At 34.7% G+C, this 18,540-nt stretch overlaps 1 protein-coding gene across 1 annotated transcript in view; it reads left to right on the forward strand.

Moving 5' to 3' along the window:
• Nucleotides 1-3,377: 3,377 nt before the first annotated feature.
• The window catches only part of LOC123540109 (pre-mRNA-processing factor 6-like), a 31,415-nt gene continuing 16,252 nt past the window's right edge, over nucleotides 3,378-18,540 (forward strand). Inside the window, exons 1-14 of the mRNA XM_053526319.1 lie at nucleotides 3,378-3,516; nucleotides 5,203-5,262; nucleotides 5,812-5,893; nucleotides 6,965-7,162; nucleotides 7,351-7,445; nucleotides 9,894-9,972; nucleotides 10,857-10,994; nucleotides 11,666-11,760; nucleotides 12,403-12,595; nucleotides 13,651-13,777; nucleotides 14,121-14,239; nucleotides 14,640-14,802; nucleotides 15,433-15,541; nucleotides 18,083-18,152. Coding sequence (XP_053382294.1) covers nucleotides 3,428-3,516; nucleotides 5,203-5,262; nucleotides 5,812-5,893; nucleotides 6,965-7,162; nucleotides 7,351-7,445; nucleotides 9,894-9,972; nucleotides 10,857-10,994; nucleotides 11,666-11,760; nucleotides 12,403-12,595; nucleotides 13,651-13,777; nucleotides 14,121-14,239; nucleotides 14,640-14,802; nucleotides 15,433-15,541; nucleotides 18,083-18,152 — 1,617 coding nt within the window. The 5' untranslated portion in view covers nucleotides 3,378-3,427. The remainder of the gene's footprint in view (nucleotides 3,517-5,202; nucleotides 5,263-5,811; nucleotides 5,894-6,964; nucleotides 7,163-7,350; nucleotides 7,446-9,893; nucleotides 9,973-10,856; nucleotides 10,995-11,665; nucleotides 11,761-12,402; nucleotides 12,596-13,650; nucleotides 13,778-14,120; nucleotides 14,240-14,639; nucleotides 14,803-15,432; nucleotides 15,542-18,082; nucleotides 18,153-18,540) is intronic.

Below are 18,540 nucleotides of genomic sequence, written 5' to 3' on the forward strand. Positions count from 1 at the left end.
GCATTTTTATTTTTATGTAAAATGCCGCCGTACAAATATTTATATTTACAAAAATTGAAAATATAAATATGTTTAAAATTCTAATTGAAGAATTTTAATAGTGTTAAGAATATACAGAAAGCTTATGCAACTGTATAAAACATGCAGTTATATTTGTGAAAAATATTATATCAATAAAATCAAATAAGCATCATACACATGATGCGAGACACATCAGTTCTCAAGAAAATTACTCTGAGAATCTATAAAGTGTATATTTTAAGAAAACTATGATAAAGCACTGCGTGTCACACTATTTCGCGACCACGATATGATCTAGCAATATCGGGCCGATATCATTTTGATGTTGGCCAAATATCGTTTGCCAATATCGGACCAATGTCATTATGATGTTGGTCCGATACCGTCTGCCGACGTCGGGTCGACATCATTCCTATTTGCAGCCGAAATTGAAGCCGATATCGGGCCGTTATAGACAACGACGTCGGCTTGATATCGGGCCGATATAGAATGCTGGCTGGGCTGTTGGCGCAACAATTGATTCATTCGTTGGCTCTTTATTGGGTGTTAACTGATGCATCACTGAGGGTAATATTGGATTCTTTATGTACAATGTATAAGCATAAATTAATACTGGTTAGGGGTGTGCAGCATTAAAATTTGGTTGCAGTATACAATTAAGTCGGCCAATAGCTATTCATAGCTAATGTTGTAATGTTGACACCCGACTATTATCCGACAAACATATATAAAACAGAGATTAACAATGATAAAGCAGCTAAAAAGGAAAAACATAATAATTGCTTTAAGCATCAGTGTTGAAACATATATTATATATTATTATTATATATATATATTAAATATATTATATGTTGAGTAAGATATTTAGAGATTTAGATTAAAACAAGTAATTTCTATTAGAGATTTCATCTACATCTACATCTTTCACCCAACCGTCGATTTCCGACTATCACTGGGCGGCGCTGTCAGAGAAACAGTTGTTAAAGAAATGATATGTTACAATGTTAAAATAATAAAAGATAAAAAAGACAGTATGCTTCAGATAAAATGGGGCAGAGGCAATAGAATTACATACTGACCACCGCCAGCCTCTCTCTATATATAGATACTGAGACTGGGGCTAGATTTAACATAAGTTGGTAGGGAGTTCCAGAGACGGATGGTCCTTGGGAAGTAGGAGTTAGAAATGTACTGAGTGTGAGACATGGGGATTAAGTAATTTAGGTTTCTAGTTGGAATAAGATGAGATTGGTCGACTGCAACTGTCTGGGTCCTTATTTTATAAAACATTACTAATGAGTTGTGTAGCCTTCTATATTGGAGTGTATTCCATTCTAAAGTTTTCAGCATTTGTGTAACACTACTGGTGTAACTGTAGTCGTACATGGCGTACCTAGCAGCTGACCTTTGGACATTTTCGACTTTGCTAGTGAGGGTTTTTTGCCAAGGATGCCAGACGCTTGAACAGTACTCAAGTTGAGGGCGGACATAGGTGCTATAGGCAGCAATTTTGACCTTTTTATTGTCAGTTTTCACATTCCGTTGTATGAAGCGAAGAGTGGAAGTTGCTTTGGAAGTGATATTGTCAATGTGTTTGGACCAGTTTAGATCTTTGGAAATGGTTATGCCTAGGTATTTAGCTGCCTCACAAGTTTTTAACTCTATGTTATGAAGTTTGTAGGGGTAGACCACGGGATTTTTCTTTCTAAAGATTCTAAGGACTTCACACTTGTCCGGGTTGAACTCCATGGACCATGTCTTCTCCCAGGTTTCTAAGTTAATGAGGTCTTGTTGCAGAGATACACTATCTGAAATGGAGTTGATGGTAAGGTATATTATGGTGTCATCTGCAAACATTCTTGCGTTACATTTGACCGAGTCTGGTAAGTCATTGATATATACCAGGAAGAGACAAGGCTCAAGAACAGACCCCTGGGGAACTCCAGACAGTACAGGAAGTTCACTGGAAAAATGACCATCAACAGCGACTTTCTGGGATCGGTTGGACAGGAAAGATTTGACCCAATTGGTAATTTGTGGGTTGACACCAAGGCTTTGTAGTTTATAAATTAGTCTTATGTGATCAACCTTGTCAAACGCCTTGGAGAAGTCCATGACAATAACATCTGTTTGTTGACCCTGTTCAGTGTTATTGTAAAGTTCCTGAGTGAAATTAATGAGCTGAGTCTCACAAATGTGACCTGATCTAAAGCCGTGCTGGAACTGGCTAAGTAGCTTATGCTTGTCAAAATAAGTCATAAGATTGGAAACAACAATGTGTTCAAGGAGTTTAGAAGCAATGCAAGTTAGGGAAATTGGGCGATAGTTACTAGGTTTAGACTTGAGACCTTTTTTAAATACGGGGGCTACAGTGGCTTTTTTCCAATCACTGGGTACTAGGCCAGATTCGAGAGATAACCTGTATATATGGGCAAGTACAGGAGCAATTTCATGGTGGAGTTCTTTTAGGATGCGTGGGGATAGTTCATCAGGTCCTGAGGGTTTATGTGGGGATAGGCCATGGAGCAGTTTTTCCACACCTTCAGTGGTGACCTGGATCTTATTCATCTTGGAGACTGGGGATGAGAGAACGTTGGAACATATATGCTTCAGACTAAGGGGCTGGGGAGGGGAAAAGACAGATTCAAATTGTTTGTTTAAGATAGTAGCCTTTTGGATGGGGTCCGTGTAGGTAAGACCATCTGATTTGAGGGGGGCGATGCCGACATTTTCTTTTTTGTTGTGCTTGATGAAACTGTAGAACTTTTTGTTTTTACCAGGTTGTGAGTCATGGTCAAATATGATACTTTCCATATATGACCAGTATTGGGCTCTTATCTGCTTCTTTAATTGATTCTTGATTTAAGGTATACGTAAGACAAATTATCAATAGTATTAAATAAATTTCATGAAAACATAAAAATAGTAGTAATTATTAATATAGCTACTATAATAGTTCTAAGACTATTTGAATAAAACAAAATAATATAACAATTTATAGAACATAAAAATAGTAAGTATTAAAACTATATAAAAGTGGATTTGCACATAGAAACAATGACTAACCTATAGCTAAAACAGACATATGTACAGTTACATGCTAAGAAAATTACATCGAACTTAAAAAGAAGCAAACAACATAAAGAACACAAACACAGTGGACACACGGAATGAATGTATGTGTGTGTGTGTGTGTATGCATATCTACCTACTCCCCTACCACAGCTTCTATTTCTGCAACCTATAGATAGATTTATTAATCAGAAGGGATAATAAATTTACATATTATGTCTATTTATGTGTTTTTCATTTCGTGCTACCAATATATTGAGTTCAGGTAGTTGGCATTGTAAATACTTAGTCCATTCCCAGATGCAAGCGTCTGAACAACGTTTTCTGATCGAAGATGTCGGTGCAGTCGCTCGTCAGTCGGAAAAAGAAAAGTTTTATAGGATTGCCGGCTCCGCTGGGATATGTACCTGGTCTTGGAAGAGGGTAATAATTCCTAACTTGCCCTAACCTCATCTGAATGCCTTTTTCTTGTTTCGTATTTAGATAAAATTATGGTTGAATTTTCATTTTTTATTCAGCAACTTACCATAATTTCTTCTTCTTCCAATAAATTATATGCTGGGCCCTCTCTGGAGCATCATCACATATGTGACTGTACAATGCCGTTGTGAGGCACGGCGTGCAAATGATAAAACAGCTGATAAAAACCACTAGTTTGGGTGTCTAGTGGAGTTCGGCTACCCAAGTTCTATAAATAAATGTCGGACTTCGATATTTTACGATTTTGACATTTCATATAGTCCGACATATTATCAAATTTATGAATTTCCCAGTAGAGCTTTCTGCAAAATATCTTGCGGATAGTTTTACAAGTTCACGGTGGAATAGTCTAAATAATGAGACCTCGGGCAGACAGATTTTACATTTTGATATTTTACACTTGTCTACCTCGGAGGCGAATATCGGCAAGTCAAAATAATGTAATGATATTCAACTCACGAGTACAATTATTTGGACTAACGATGGAAGTGACTGAAAAGCGATAGCTAAATACCAACAACAGACAAAGAAACCTATTTTACACACCAATTGAACACTTGAATTGAATTGAGCACTTCTCATGCTTTTAACTTCTTACTTTTCTTTTTGCACCATATCCTTGACCGTTTCTATTTTCTTACTGTATTATACTTTACTTCGTACATGTTTCTTATTTCTTAACTGTTATCTTTTCTTGCGCACCGTCAAGTCATGGTCAAAGATGACAGTTTGACGTACAAACTACAATGTAGATGTAGATGAACATACTGTCTTACTGAAAATATTGAAGATCTGTCCGCACTATCTGGTGAATGTTAGTATCTGTAAACCATTTAGATCCAAGTTTAAGGTGAATACTGATGAAGTCTTATTTGTTATTTCATTTTCAACAAATTTGAAATGTAAATAACCCTTAATCTCTAGAAAAAAAAAGGTCTTTTCTTGAATACTTACTATAGCTTTTAGTAAGAAGGCCAAGAACTATTGTGCTTTTTTTACATATTGTCCAGCACTTGCAGACGAGCGATTGTTTCAACTAACTGGAAACCTTTCTTGCATGATTTTTGAGTAAAGAATAATTTACAGCAATTGAATGAAGTTTTGTACTCACTGTGGAGATAACTACTTAAGTGTGCATTATCATAAAGCTAGATTAATTCCCCCTTAAATCCCTTTTCCCAACCACTCGCACATTCACTGCACTCCACCCTCCACCCATGTATCCAGGAGAATTTTTTTTATTCAGTGTTTTAAAAAAAAAAAATATATTGTCTCTTAGTATCATATCTTTTAGTATCCTGTCATTTACACCCCACCTCCCCACTAAAAGAAAATGTGAATTCAGAAATGGCACTTGTTAAACTTTTCATCTTTAATCTTTTGCAGAAAACTTTGATGTGAGCTGACGAATCATTTGTTTTCAAACAAAGTCATGTAAATTCAGACACTCAAAAACTCAAAACTGCTAGTTTATTATCTGCATTGTATAGAAAATGTTTTTGTTTTTAAAAAAGTAACATGTGTAGAATAAGTGTAATTTTACCCCTGTAACAGACTTGCTCCTGTTCCCTGAAAACTGAAAAAATGTACTGATTATCTTAATTCTCACATGTATTTTTATCTTTACAGAGCTACTGGCTTTACAACTAGATCTGATATTGGACCAGCAAGAGATGCAGATGACATATCGTAAGTTACTTAATATATGTATACTAAATAAGTTTTATTTTTTTGCAAAAGTTGTTCTGTAACTTTGTAAGGAAATCTTTTTTTTTACAACTCATTAAATATGACTGCTTAAAATAAATCAGATAATTTTTGATAAATTTGCACTCCATTCCATTAAAATATTATTCACATGATTAATTGAACTAAAGTAAATGAAATAGATTTAGGCAAACTTCCTAAATACATGATATGGCTTTAAAACCATTAAATGATGAAATAAAGCTTAAATGACATTAAATGATGAAACGAAGCAGGAAAAATTGAGCTTAAATGAAGCTTTGATTGGAGATTTTTTAAATGAAGTTTGGAAAAAGGTAATTAAAGCCATTAAATGAACCTTAAAAAGGAGCTTTAAAGAAAATGAATTTGAAATGAAGCTTTAAAGACATTAAGTGATGAAATGAAGCTTTAAAGGCATTAAGTGATGAAATAAAGTTTTAAGGACATGATTTGATGAAATAAAGCTTGAAGAAATGAGTTTAAAGGACATTAATTAATGACTTTTTGCAGAGATGATCGGCATGGACCGCCAGCAAAGAAATCAAAGGACGAGGAAGAGGAGGAAGATTTGAATGATGCTAACTATGATGAGGTATTTTTTAGCTGTGGATGGAGATAAGTCTAAATCTCCATTACTGATTGGTTACCTTTAAGTATAATTTTTAATTCAGAAAATGGCAAGTTTGCATTTTGCAACTGATCTCAAAACTTAGTTTATTTACCTTCAAGTCAAGAGTTCTGAGTGAGTAGGCAGTCTTTAACAATGGCATTAATAGAAGTTTTGTACATTTGCAAACCTATTTTTTTCTTGTGCACCGAACTGGTGCTTCTAGTGACTTTACCCATGTTAGCAAAACCCATCTAGCATTCCCCATGCCAGATGACTCTTGTGCTTTTATGAACAACTAGAGATTCATGCATTGAATATAAATTGTTTATGTAAAATATGAAAAAAAAACCAGGTACATTGATAGATTCTCTCCTTTCCTTATAGTATATTTCTTGATTCAAAATATGCTATTTTATGGTAAGGACATAATGTTATGCTACTCTACTATAAGAAAGAGTGCTACAAAGAAAGTATTTCTATATGCTTTATCTATTCTATTATTTGTAAAATATGGTACCATGTACAAGAAAAATAACCTGTCACTGATTTTACATCCAGATGGGAATATCCGGCTCTCAGATAACAGTTACCCTTGAACCGGATTTCCCACCTGGATATATAAAACCAGTGACAGATTTTTATGATAAAGCATCCCTACTATCTGACAAGTTAAGTCTCTTTTGAAAATAGAGCCAGCTGATAGGCAAAAGTTTTCTCTTGATAGATTTGCTGTGACACCTCACTGTTAACTGACAGCGATATTTAATAATTAGTACTAAATGTAAAACATTGATACTTAAAAAAATCCTCCTGCGGAACCCATAGTTTTACAGCAGAATCTTTTCTGTGAAATAAAATGAAACTCAAATAGATAATAGAAAATGAACAACACATTGAAACTCAAACAGAAGAAATGAACAAAGAAAAAAAAAAGTTGTATTAATGTTTTACTACTATACATATATGCATCAACAATCTTTTAAGTGAAGAAATCTAGACACAAACACAGCTGGATTTGTATATGATTTATTTAAATTCTATTTTTGTGATAAGTTCACAGGTTATGGAGGAAGTTTATGCAGTAAAGATCCATATGATAAAGACGATGAGGAGGCAGATGCTGTGTATGAGGCGCTCGATAAACGTATGGACGAGAAACGTAAAGAACGAAGAGAGAAAAAATTGCAAGAACAGATTGAAAAATATCGTCAGGAAAGACCAAAAATTCAGCAACAGTTCTCGGATCTTAAGGTATATTTTGTTACACATTACTTCACAATAGTGAAACTGCTATTTCACTACAAGGCCTTCTGTGTTGTACTATCTAGTTATTTACTCCCTCAGATGCTTTCTCAGCAGATGAGTTAGCAAGGTGAGTGCATAAACAAATTAGAGCTATTATAGAATACCTAGACAAATTTTATGTTTCTTCTATACAGAGAGATTTGGCCGGTGTCAGTGTTGATGAATGGATGAATATACCAGAAGTTGGTGATGCCAGGAACAGGAAACAGAGAAATCCAAGGGCAGAGAAGTATGTCAAGAGTTTTGTTTAATCTACAGGTTGTAGCTGAAATTAGGGTGGTATCACTTGAAAAGATATTTTCCTCATAGATGAATTAGATTGTTATAGCAATATACCATTTAAGTAATTGAGAATAGGTTGAGCTGTCATAAAGTGTTTGCATATCCCTACTTGTAGAAAACAAGCTCAGTCAAGAATTGCATATTTGAATTTTTTAAAGCACCATCACTAATTAAATTCAAAAAAATAAAATATGTCTGAATGATTTGAAATTTGAAATTAGCAGACGGTTACATGTAAACCCACTGTTGTAAAACTTTCTATTTAGTTTTTACAAGTATGTCTTGAATGTACATGTATGTGGCAAAATCATGCAAATTTTGCTATGGATTAAATTTATTTAGACACCTTTCTACAAATATAATAGTACATGTATGATATTGCAACCTCTGTAATTCTTGCCGAAGAGAAAATTTGTTGTGATGTAATGTCCCATAGAGTAAAGAAATTTTCTTTTTTTCCCCATGACAAAAATAGGGCAGAGTCCAATAATGCAACTCTTTCTTATTATCCCCCGACGAAAGTCGGAGGGATATAGTTTTGGCGTTGTCCGTCCGTCCGTTCGTCCTTCCGTCCGTCTTTCCGTCCGTCCGTCCGTCTTTCCGTTCGTCCGTCCGTCCGGAGCCATATTTAGGAAATGGTTGGGAATATTTATTTAAAACTTCATATACATGTTCACCACAATGAGTTCTAGCGGCCCGTCAAGTTTCAGTCAGATTGCCCAAGTAACACCAGAGTTATGGCCCTTTGAAGTTTCTAGTGTTAACTATATAGGGTACTATAAATATGGCAATTTCTGCATCATACCTTTTGATATATTTGACCTAGAACTATGAAACTTAAACAGAATTTAGATCACCATAATGTGGTTGTGTACACACAATTTCATTTGGATTTATTTGTAAATTAAGAGTTATTGCCCTTTAATTGTATAAAAATCCACATATTTGTACATAACAAACTTACCATTTGGTAGAATTTCATTAAATTTCTTTCATTCTTTTCCATGAACATTTATTGTAAACATGTGAAGTTGTGTACCCACAGCTGGTCACCCCCTTAGCTTGATCACCCCATCCCCCCCCCCCCCCCCCCCCCCAAAAAAAAAAAAAAAAAAAAAAATCACTCCTTATTTTAGATTTTTTCCAAACAAACTTCATATACATGTTCACCACTATGAGGTTATGGGGCCCATCAAGTTTCAGACAGATTGCCCAAGTAACACCAGAGTTATGGCCCTTAGAAGTTTCTAGTGTTAACTATATAGGGTACTATAGATCTATAGATATGCCAATTTCTGCATCATAACTTTTGATATATTTGACCTAGAACTATGAAACTTTAACAGAATTTAGAGCACTATAATGTGGTTGTGCACAGACAATTTTGTATGGATTTCTTTTTGTAACTTCAGAGTTATTGCCCTTTAATTGTCTAAAAATCCACATATTTGTACATAACAAACTTACCATTTGGCAGAATTTCATTAAATTTCTTTCATTCTTTTCTTACATTTATTATAAACATGTGAAGTTGCGCACCCACACCTGGTCACCCACTTGCCCTGGTCACACCCCCCCCCCCTCCCAACCCCCCTCCCCACCCCCCTCCCAAAATTTTTTTTTTTTTTCATTTCTTATTTTAGATTTTTTTTTTAAACCTTCCAAGTTGTACCATTCCCCCACCTCACTTCTCCACCCAGTCATGCCCACCACTGATCATGCATCCTCTGCCTCCCCCCTCCCCCCTCCAACTTCACCCTTTTACCTTTTTTCTTTTTTTTCATTTTTAATTTTCAATCAATATTTATAATCAGCATGTGAAATTTTGTTTCCTCTCCCGTTCCCCTGCACCCCCACCCCCTAAAAAAATAAATATATACATATATCTATATATAGAAATATATATTTCCATTCCTTTTTTTTTTTTTAAATGTTCAAACCTTCAACATGTTAAGTTGTGACTGCACAAACCTTGCCCTCAGCCATGTTCAAGATATCTTACCTGTGTTCTCTTAAGGACATCTGATCTTTTAAGTTCAAATGTACATGTAAAACAGCAACACCTGGTGCCAAACCACTCAAAGACAATATTTCATTCCAGTTAAACTTCAAGCTCATATTTCAATTAACTGCATTTAATTTTAAAAGCTAAGCTTATTACAGTAAGCATATCCCAATCAAAATAAATTCTTTAGTCAGGATCAAAGTGTCATACATTTATTATGTACTCTTTAATTAAACGTTTGTTTTCTGTTAAATTGATTTTGACTAATGAAATTATTTGCTTCTTATTAACATCCTTAACTTTTTGCCGAATATATCTTTTTGCCATTCCTCACCACAAACCCTTTCGGCGGGGGATACCAATTCATCGAATTTGCTTGTTACATTTCAGATACACACCAGTCCCAGACAGTGTTTTATCTAGAGCTGCAGCTAGTGGAACCAGTAATGTACTCTCAGAAAGGGAACAGGTACCAGCTCATGTCCGGATTTTCTCATTTCTCTTTTGTGAACAGTGTTGTTTAACTCGAGACAGGAAAAGCCAATAAGTGTTTTTTACAAATTAATTAAACAGGGATTGATATATGACCTCTTTAGTTGACATCATTACTTTAGATGTGTTAAGTAATACTGAAAGCTTTGTTCTTTATAACCTGGTTATAATGTCTCTTGTGAGGTATAGAAACATGGTAGTATGAACACAAATTATAGTGCCCTTACACCAGGCATTAATACTACAGGTGGTGTTTGGAGGTTAACTAAGATGTTACCATTCAGTTACTAGTAAAGTACTAAGTAAAGTTTGATCAGGCATGAAGTAATCTTAATTGTACATGAGTTACAGATTTGTAACTTTGTTGAGCCTTCACACCTGGTTTGAACATTGTGTATCACCTCTGATATATTTGATGATGTTCCTTTAGTGTACTACAGAATATGGCGGTCTATACACACTTTAATGTGCTCTTATTCTGGTCTGAACACTCCTGGTGGTGTATCAACTGGGGACAATGAGTTATCATGTTAATTACTACTTCCCTGTAACAGTTGTGTATTACAAAAAAAAAAAAGATGGTATGAACCTTAAGGTGCACTTACACCTGGTCTGAACACTCCTGGTGGTGTAACACCTGGGGACAGAGTCAGTCCATTATGTTTTCCCTGATGTGTGTTACAAAAATAATTATGATAGTGTAAATACACCTAAAGGTGCAGTTACACTTGGTCTGAACTCTGTTGGTGTTGTAACAATTAGGGACATGAGTCAACATGTTAATTTTTATTGTGAAATTACACCTGATCTGAACACTCTTACTTACTCGAGTTTTAATGATGTCCCAATTTTGTGTTACAGAAATATGGTGGTCTTAACACACCTTACGGTGCTCTTACACCTGGTTTGAACACTCCGGGTGGTGTTACTCCTGGGGACATTGATATGAAGAAGATTGGACAAGCGAGAAATACACTGATGGACATCAAACTTACACAGGTAGGTACTGTCCTAATTAGTATGTCCAAATATTAGGAAATAATAAGTTCCAAAGTGTGGTTTATTGAAGAATAACCTGTGTTTTGAGTTCTTATGCGTAAGAATATATCATGAAGGCTGTAGGCCTGAGTGATTTATTGTTTCGCATAAGAATGAAAAAAACTGGTTATTCTACAATAAATCACACTTGGGAACTTGTTATTTCGATTCTAACATGACATACTAGTATCAACAGTGTTAGAAAAAGTGATAACTACTTTTTACGACCGTGCTACACACCTAGATCTGATGACATCATTGCACGCGCATGGTATATTGCAGAATAACCCGAGATAGATTTTGCTCTACATGTATGTAGGTTATTCCCTGGTCATGTTAGAATAGATGATGAGATTCAGATGATGATTGGTTGGCTGTTTTTTTCTGTGATGAACCTGCACATTGGTACAACTGTATAATCCTTATTACATTGTACCTGCATTTCTGGAATGTTTTTAGATTTAAGTTTGGGAAGAGGGACCAGTCAGAAGTCTGGGTTTATGTGTTGGTGAAAAGTTCAGTCTGAAGGCAATATTAACCAAACTTATTAGCATTTAAATTTGGAGTCAAATGAAATAGTTTTAGAAAAAATAAACTGTGAATGTTTCATTTGATATAACTACATTATTCAGGTGTCTGATTCTGTGAGTGGACAGACAGTTGTGGATCCTAAAGGTTATCTGACAGACTTACAGTCTATGCTGCCATCTCATGGGGGAGACATCAAGTATGAATATTGTGATTTCTTTGATATCATCAAAATGTTAAAACTGTATACAATCAATATCTCAGGTTCTTGAAGAATGGGTAAAACTATTGCAGACACTCCTTGTCAGCCCTCCATTTTGGGTAATTGTTTGAATGTAAGCACACGTAATTAGTTCTCTTATTAAGCATCATAAGAAGAGAAAGTTCTGTGATTCAAACTTCTAGTCCCTTTTGGGCTTGTTTATGGTAATGTTTTCATTATTTAATTTCTTTAGTGACAAAGCTTTGCATTGTCAAGCATTGACAGCTGACAGCTCTTGTTAAAAAAACTAGTTCAATTTGTCAAACAGTTATAAAAGACTGAATTCAGAAGAAGAATTGAAATTGCAAAATGTTGAAGTATGTAATAATGATATAATTTGATAAGTACTTTCTTTGTATATCAAGTTTTACTACAGGTACAGTTCAGAATCTGTGTATAACCCCTGAGCTCCAGGGTTTGACCTGCAGGTCTAATGTAATGCCTGGATTGACACCTGGGGTCTTCCTACAATATAAAAGCTCAATTGTCACCTCTTACTTGTTTTTGTTTTTATTGCAAACTTTGAATACTCAGTAGATTTGTTGTGCAAGTGTTTAATGGTTTTCTATTTTACTGAAGTGATGTGAAGAAAGCCAGACTTCTGCTGAAATCTGTCAGAGAGACAAATCCTAAGCACCCGCCGGCTTGGATTGCTTCGGCCCGACTGGAGGAGGTGACGGGTAAGATCCAGGCAGCAAGGAATCTCATCATGAAGGGATGTGAGGAATGTCCAAAGTCAGAGGATGCTTGGTTAGAGGCTGCCAGACTCATGGTAATTATTAATTTTAGAAATATCTTGAATACCTTTTCATGAGAGAGAGGACAGGTGCCTGGCCAAGCTGTTAAGATGGCTTACTTTGAATTACGCTGGTGGTTCAGGGTTCATTCTTTCTTGTGGGGAAACCATCCAGCTGGCAAACTGAAGGTTGGTGGTTCTGTCCAGATGCACATCTGGGGCTGGAATAATGTAGTTAGGGGCACCTGGTGTCTTCCTCCACCATTTAAATCTGAAAAGTCACCATCTGGCCGAGATGGTGTTGATATGTCTTAAAAACTAAGGAAAAGGAAAAGTGATAGCTTTTCAGGAATCTGATTATAGGAAGTGACTTGTAGTAGATTGGTTAGTGTGAAAAGTCTTAAATATCTTAAATCCTGATACAGTTGTTTATGAGAAAATACAATATAAAAGAACATTTTCTTTAACCTTTCATCTATAAATAATATCTTTACCAAAGCAACAAGTTTGACACCTAAGTTTGACTTTGACAGTAAAAAGTAAAAAAAGAATAAGTTTCAGACTTTAAAATGTCTTGATGTTTAAATTGCATATGTTAGTACAAGGGTTCAGGATAAGCTGTCAAGGCATCCGTTGTTTTGTGGCAACAGTAGTTGTTGAACGTCCACTCTGAAATAACTGATCGGAATTACAGCAAACCTGGGTCTGTAACATACTGGCATGGTCCTATCTCAGATTTGTTCAAATTGGTCTGCTTTACTAGATTTAGGGACTGCCATTGTTAGAAATAGAAAAAAACCTATAAGCAACTTCTTCTCATGAACCACATGATTGATCTTCACCAAAACCTGGTTTGTAGCATCCTTGGATGGCCCTTTTTTCAAATTTCCTTAAGATGTTCTGCTTTACTGCCATTCATGGATGCTATTGCTAAGTATATAAAAGCCTTCAAATGGCTTCTTATTCTTTAAACTTGGTCTGAAAAAAGGTCAAGTGTGGTAAACTAGTTTGAATTGTTATGTCGTCCAAGTTCATATTGGTTCAGTAACAAAAGGACTTTACTTTTATGAAGTATACACTATGTATTACAGCCAGGTGATCAAGCGAAGGCAGTGGTTGCCCAAGCTGTGAGGCAGCTTCCCCAGTCTGTGAGAATCTGGAGTAAAGCAGCAGAAATAGAGACAGAATTGAAAGCAAAGAAAAGAGTATACAGGAAAGGTTGGTACTTGACTGGTTTCATTTGTAATGCTTTTCAATGGGCTGATGACTTGGTCAGTCAGTTTTGACCCTCTACCAAATTTCTGTTTTCACCTTTGTGGAAAAGCTGTATTAATGGGAGGCTTTTTATGCAATGACACTATGTAGAGTTACAGAAAATGTAGCAGAATTTTCTCTTATCTAAATTGTAAAGCATTTTTACTGCAGTATTTCAGTGATATTTGCAAGGTTACCTACAAAAGAAATTAAATTATTTTATCTACATTTTGTTTTAAAATTTTGTTTGTGCGTTAGACTTGAAATTTCTTGCAACTGTTAATTGAAATAGTGTAATATTTGACAGCCTTGGAAAATATACCGAACTCGGTGAAGCTGTGGAAGCTGGCTGTAGAACTGGAAGACGAGGAAGATGCCAGGATTATGTTGAGTCGGGCTGTAGAATGTTGTCCAACCAGTGTAGAGGTCTGTAATGTATTCAGTGTTGCTAGATTTGAGACTGGTCCTAAAATTGAACATTGTTTTATGTTTGACCCTTTTTTGTCCATAAAACAACACTGCAAGCAGATCCTTTTATCACAGTGGGTCTTTTATTGTTGTTATCTTTTTTCTGTTCATCCAAAGCAAATACAAATGTATTATGATTATCACATGGGGGTTATAATGAATTGAACAATATATTTTGATAAAGTAATATCACAGGTTGTTTTGTTGATTATTTGATCTTGTAATTTATTCAGAGTAAGCTTTTGCCCATGATTTGGTTTTGTCCATGATTTGCTTTTGTCTATGATTGATCTAATGTATTTCTGGCTAGTTTTTCCTTGGCCCTAGGTGAATGTAAGATTATTACTTGTAATTGTAGTTATGGCTGGCTTTGGCCCGGCTTGAGAACTATGGAAATGCCAGAAAAGTTTTAAACAAAGCAAGAGAAAACATTCCAACAGATCGACTTATCTGGGTCAGTGCCGCAAAACTGGAGGAGGCCAACAATAATATACCTATGGTGGAGAAAATTGTTGAAAGAGGTAAACAAGTCATAATAACATTTTTTGAATGATTATGCAGCAACCATATAGTACAGATGGAATTTTGCTGTGTTTACTGTAGCTGCAGCATACACATTCAGGCAAAGTTTTATTACAGTACATGAAAACAATGACAGAGCAAAAAGAAAATTGTGCTTTTTAAGTTCAAATCTAAAACATCAATGAATGGATTATATTTTAAAAACCATAGCTGCCATTGGCTTCGCTTATATTTAAATGGAAAATTCTTTGAAAATCATCTTTTATTTTCACACAGCCATTCCTTTGGTGGCCCTCTACCAAAATAGTTTGTAAAAAGATAAACATAGCCCCAAGCCATTATAGCCTTCCTGTGATTGGATCTGGCCCAAACTTTCAAAAATGTATCACTTTATACTTAAACATACTGTCAGAGCATTGTGAAGCATGTCTAGTTCAAGAGTTGTGGCCCTTTGAAATTGTACAGAATGCTCTATTTGCTATATTGATAAATACTGTAACAGCTTGCAGACAGTTTGAAAACCAGAATTAGATTGCTTGTTCCTCTTGAAACAGTTTTCAGATGGTCAATGCTATTCTCAATGTGATGTTCAAATAGCTTTATAATCTTGTGGTCTTATTTGTTTTCAGCTTTGAATTCATTGCGGGCCAACATGGTAGAAATCAACAAAGAGCAGTGGTTAAAGGATGCAGAAGACTGTGAAAAGGCTGGAAGTATTCATACATGTCAGGCTATCATGTAAGTTCTTGAAGTATTCATACATGTAAAGCTATCATGGAAGTATTCATACTTGTAAAGCTATCATGTAAGTTTTGGCAGTATTCATACTTGTTAAGCTATCATGTATGTTTTGGCAGTATTCATATTTGTAAAGCTATCATGTAAGTTTTGGCAGTATTCATTAATGTCAAGCTGTCATGTAAGTTTTGGCGGTATTCATACTTGTAAAGCTATCATGTAAGTTTTGGCAGTATTCATACTTGTAAAGCTATCATGTAAGTTCTTGAAGTATTCATACTTGTAAAGCTATCATGTAAGTTTTGGCAGTATTCATACTTGTAAAGCTATCGTGTAAGTTTTGGCAGTATTCATTAATGTCAAGCTATCATGTAAGTTTTGGCAGTATTCATACTTGTAAAGCTATCATGTAAGTTCTGGCAGTATTCATACTTGTAAAGCTATCGTGTAAGTTTTGGCAGTATTCATACTTGTAAAGCTATCGTGTAAGTTTTGGCAGTATTCATACTTGTAAAGCTATCGTGTAAGTTTTGGCAGTATTCATACTTGTAAAGCTATCGTGTAAGTTTTGGCAGTATTCATTCTTGTAAAGCTATCGTGTAAGTTTTGGCAGTATTCGTACTTGTAAAGCTATCGTGTAAATTTTGGCAGTATTCATACTTGTAAAGCTATCGTGTAAGTTTAAGCAGTATTCATACTTGTAAAGCTATCATGTAAGTTTTGGTAGTATTCATACATGTCAAGCTATCATGTAAGTGGTGGAAGTATTCATTCATGTCAGCTTATCATGTAAGTTTTGGCAGTATTCATACTTAGCTATCATGTAAGTTTTGGTAGTATCATACTTGTAAGCAATTAGTTTTGGCAGTATTCATACTTGTAAAGCTATCATGTAAGTTTTGTAGTCAGTATTCATACTTGTAAAGCTATCATGTAAGTTTTGCAGTATTCATACATGTAAAGCTATCATGTAAGTTTTGGCAGTATTCATACTTGTAAAGCTATCGTGTAAGTTTTTGCAGTATTCATACTTGTAAAGCTATCATGTAAGTTTTAGCAGTATTCATACATGTAAAGCTATCATGTAAGTTTTGGCAGTATTCATACTTGTAAAGCTATCGTGTAAGTTTTAGCAGTATTCATACTTGTAAAGCTATCGTGTAAGTTTTAGCAGTATTCATACTTGTAAAGCTATCGTGTAAGTTTTAGCAGTATTCATACTTGTAAAGCTATCGTGTAAGTTCTTGCAGTATTCATACATGTAAAGCTATCATGTAAGTTTTGGCAGTATTCATACTTGTAAAGCTATCATGTAAGTTCTTGAAGTATTCATACATGTAAAGCTATCATGTAAGTTTTGGCAGTATTCATACTTGTAAAGCTATCATGTAAGTTTTGGCAGTATTCATACTTGTAAAGCTATCATGTAAGTTTTGGCAGTATTCATACTTGTAAAGCTATCGTGTAAGTTTTGGTAGTATTCATGCTTGTAAAGCTATCGTGTAAGTTCTTGCGGTATTCATACTTGTAAAGCTATCGTGTAAGTTCTTGCGGTATTCATACTTGTAAAGCTTTCATGTAGGTTTTGGCAGTATTCATTATTGCAAAGCTATCATGTAAGTTTTGGCAGTATTCATATTTGTAAAGCTATCATGTAAGTTTTGGTAGTATTCATACTTGTAAAGCTATCGTGTAAGTTTTGGTAGTATTCATACTTGTAAAGCTATCGTGTAAGTTTTGCGTATTCATACTGTAAAGCTATCTGTAAGTTTTGCAGTATTCATACATTAAGCTATAGTAAGTATTTATAAAACTATATGTAAGTTTTGGCAGTATTCATACTTGTAAAGCTATCGTGTAAGTTTTGGCAGTATTCATAATTGTAAAGCTATCATGTAAGTTTTAGCAGTATTCATACTTGTAAAGCTATCATAAAAGTTCTGGAAGTACAAGTTCCATCTTGAATTGTCCTTGAACTAGTCGAAATTGAGAAAATTGACTCAGTATGTAGAGTATTTCAGAAGTCAAAAGTAATTTGCTGTTACAATTTGGCAGTCTTGTTGTTCTTAGTTTTTCCTTGTCTGGAGCATTAATTTAAAATACAGATGATATTCAAATAAATGTTGAAATAAATATAGATATCAATAAAAGGGAATGCAGTGCACAAGGATGATAACTCTGACTTTTCTCTCTCTCCCATTTCATGCTTAATTTTTTACTTGATAATTTCCTTTACTGTTATATATTTTCAGACAGTATAAGACGAGTGTACAGTTTTAGACAGTCAGTTACTGGAATATGTTTTTCAGACAGTAATTGATTGGTATTTATGTTTTGGATTCTATTTGCCTTAAATTTGTTTTTTACAGACTGACTGTAGCTGATTCAGAGTGTATATGATAGTTATGTATATGTTTCATATGGTCATTGGTATTTATTGTAGAAAAGATATGAATATGTGGTTGGTATATATATTTTTAGAGATTATATGAAAGATATATATTATTCAGGTTGTATAGTGTTGGTATATGTATTTTTCAGACGGTCTGTAATTGGTATAGGAGTGGAAGAAGAAGACAAGAAACATACATGGATGGAGGATGCTGAATCTGTAAGTTGAGAAGTTCTGTTTAAACTTGAATGAATTTTACAAAAGTACACAGGAATACCCAATATTAATATAACAACTTAACTAGAAATTGTAAATTGTTGATGTCTCTTGCACATAGAACTTTAATGACCAAGTTAAGGTCTCAGAACATTAATTTATTTCAGTTGTTTTCATAGTTTAAACATAAAATTGTATTAACAAGGTCTGTTTCATGTTCAGTCCATAACTAGGCCATCCACCAAGGGATAATAATATTACTTGGAACATGTGGTCAACACAATCATCTGAACCATCCATTAAGGGATTTTAATAATACTTGGCACAAGTATTTCCACAATGAGAAAATGTTTCATGCATTACCCAGCCCCCAGCTCCAAGGCCAAGGTTA

The sequence above is a fragment of the Mercenaria mercenaria genome, chromosome 16 (assembly GCF_021730395.1).
Source record: "Mercenaria mercenaria strain notata chromosome 16, MADL_Memer_1, whole genome shotgun sequence".
NCBI classification, from domain to species: Eukaryota; Metazoa; Mollusca; class Bivalvia; order Venerida; family Veneridae; genus Mercenaria; species Mercenaria mercenaria.